Here is a 2385-nt window from a genome sequence, read left to right as displayed (position 1 = left end):
GCGCACTACCCGAAGGATGGACATATTTGAAACACAGACTTGGGAGGGGGGCACCAAGGGCAACACCTGTAACGGTGAGAGATTCTTGCAGTAAGTCATGACGATTTTCTCACATATCTACATAATAATGATCTCGTTACAGACTGGATTTAACTCAGGACCTGTACATATATAAAAGGAATATGAGCTAGCCACAATCTAGAGAGGAGAGCCAATGTCCTATTTTGTCAAAAGATAAAAATTTAGAGTTCAAGGTAAATAGAGGTTCCCCTCCAATTGCAAACATTTTGCTACATGGACCTCATTCCTAGAAACTAGAAATAATGAGATATGAGGACTAAAGCACTTGGGTTATTTTAGTCATTTTTTTAGAATCATGCATTTTAATATCTGAGACATAAAAATCTAAAAATGGCTTCCAAGAAGTTACTATCTGTCAAGTTAATTCTTTTTCCTTCTATCACAACGCTTCTAGTCTTTTTAAGTAGAGAATGGCTAATACCCAATTCACTTCAATTAGCACTGGCTGTGATGGAAAACACGCCAGCAGTGTAATGACCCTGAGCTTTCAAATCAATATATCATTATAAAATTGGAGAATTTGGAAACTGGAAATATCTTAGGCATCATAGAGTCTGATGCTTTCATTTTGGAGAGGAGGAAACCAAAGACAAAAGAGGTAAAGTAACTTGTATTACTAGTGTTGTGGGAGATAGGATTTGTATAGAAAAAAAAATTGAGATAAGGATGCAAGTGCAAGGATGGACATGGGGATTAGCGTTCAGAGCTCCCATCTCCAGGGACAACGGGTTTCCACAGGTTTGCGCTCTGGTTTTCTGTGCTGATCCAACCAGAATGCCCAAGTCTTCTGCAAAAGCTAGCATCCATTCCCATGTGTGCCAGTCTCCCCAAGGGAACAGAAACCATCTTACCCGATGGCCACGCCTTCCTTTTTCTCCCTTAGGGCCTTGGATGTAACTATCACTTCCAGGAGCCCCCTGAGAAAATAAAAGGTTGGTTACCCCAAAGGGAAAACAAAGTAAAGAAAAGAAATTACAGGAAGAATGATTTTTTAAAAAGAAAGGCACAACCAAAGTGGACACTTTTTACTGTCTGGACCTGTTCAATAATCCTAGACACTCAATGCAATTAAAATTCCAACCTCTGCAAGAACCCTAATTTTCCAAAAGATGAATTTTCCCCTCAGATCTCTTATTTGTTGCAATACTAAGATAGGCTGAACAGATGCCTTATTAATGAATACTTAATTGCTCTTTGCCTTTGTTTCACAAGCAAACGGTTCTCAAGTCCTTGGAGTTAAAGCAGCAGAAGTCCCCCAGTGTCACTCACAGGATCTCCCCTTAACCCGGGCTCTCCGCGCTCTCCAGGTTGTCCTGGCAGTCCCGGCAAGCCCTTAAATCACAAAGAAAAACGTGTCATTTTTTAAAATCACCTATTGCCTAAAGGGAAAAGAACATTAAGAGAGAAATTAAGAATCAAATTAAAAGAGCAACTTAGTCCCTGAATTTTAGAGCATTTGCTGCCAAAGAGGTGAGGTTGAAAGGTAGAAAAGAATGTACTTCTATGGCTCTCTGCCACGTGGTTGGCCCTAGGTACGTATTACCTCACTTAACCCTCACAACTCAGCAATTAACCCTTTGTATGTGTGGGACCTGAGCTCCGGGAAGTTGGACCCAGGTCTCTGTACTGTCAAATCCCTTGATCTTTCCACCCCTCCCTGATGCTCCACACAAAAACACATGAAAGGGAAAAAAAAGGCTTTCTCCATCATGGGTGTGGGCAGCAGTAGCAGAGCAAGATTTCATGAAAAAGAGGAGAAAGAAGAGAAAAATGCTCCCAGAGCTCCTGATTGTGGTTGCGGCAAACAGGGAACCAGAGAGGTGAAGAAACTTGCCATAGGACTGTGACATGATAAGTGCATGACGGCCTCCCTTAAAACCTACCATGGTCAGCGCCCTCCCTGTATAGCAGGTCCTACAGAACCACAGAGTAGGGAGAGCACCACCCCAGGTACCTCCTTCAGATGATGTCACATGCCTGGCTCTGCAGGGTATGCATGATGAAGATAAGTTCACTGTCCTGGCTCTCAGACACAAAGGAAATGGAATGTTCTCCAGGCTCCAAAAGAAGCCACCTCTTGGCCAGGCACGGTGGCTCACGCCTGTAATCCTAGCACTCTGGGAGGCCAAGGCAGGTGGATTATTTGAGCTCAGGAGTTCGAGATCAGCCTGAGCAAGAGCAAGACCCCATCTCTACTAAAAAAATAGAAAGAAATTAGCTTGACAACTAAAAATATATATAGAAAAAATTAACCAGGCATGGTGGCGCATGCCTGTAGTCCCAGCTACTCGGGAGGCTGAGGCA

The 2385-nt window shown here is 43.0% G+C and overlaps 1 protein-coding gene across 1 annotated transcript in view; it reads right to left on the bottom strand.

Annotated features, from left to right (window-relative positions):
- The window catches only part of LOC105825462 (collagen alpha-4(VI) chain-like), a 143130-nt gene that overhangs the window by 87642 nt on the left and 53103 nt on the right, over positions 1–2385 (bottom strand). The window contains exons 15-16 of the mRNA XM_012663246.1: positions 1351–1413; positions 933–998 (exon numbers count right to left, since the gene is read on the bottom strand). Of these exons, the coding sequence (XP_012518700.1) occupies positions 933–998; positions 1351–1413 (129 nt within the window). The remainder of the gene's footprint in view (positions 1–932; positions 999–1350; positions 1414–2385) is intronic.

This window comes from Propithecus coquereli, unplaced genomic scaffold, assembly GCF_000956105.1.
Source record: "Propithecus coquereli isolate 6110/MARCELLA unplaced genomic scaffold, Pcoq_1.0 Scaffold12, whole genome shotgun sequence".
In the NCBI taxonomy this organism is placed as follows: Eukaryota; Metazoa; Chordata; class Mammalia; order Primates; family Indriidae; genus Propithecus; species Propithecus coquereli.
Note: the sequence above shows the minus strand (reverse complement) of the source record. Positions and strands in the feature narration are given on the sequence as shown.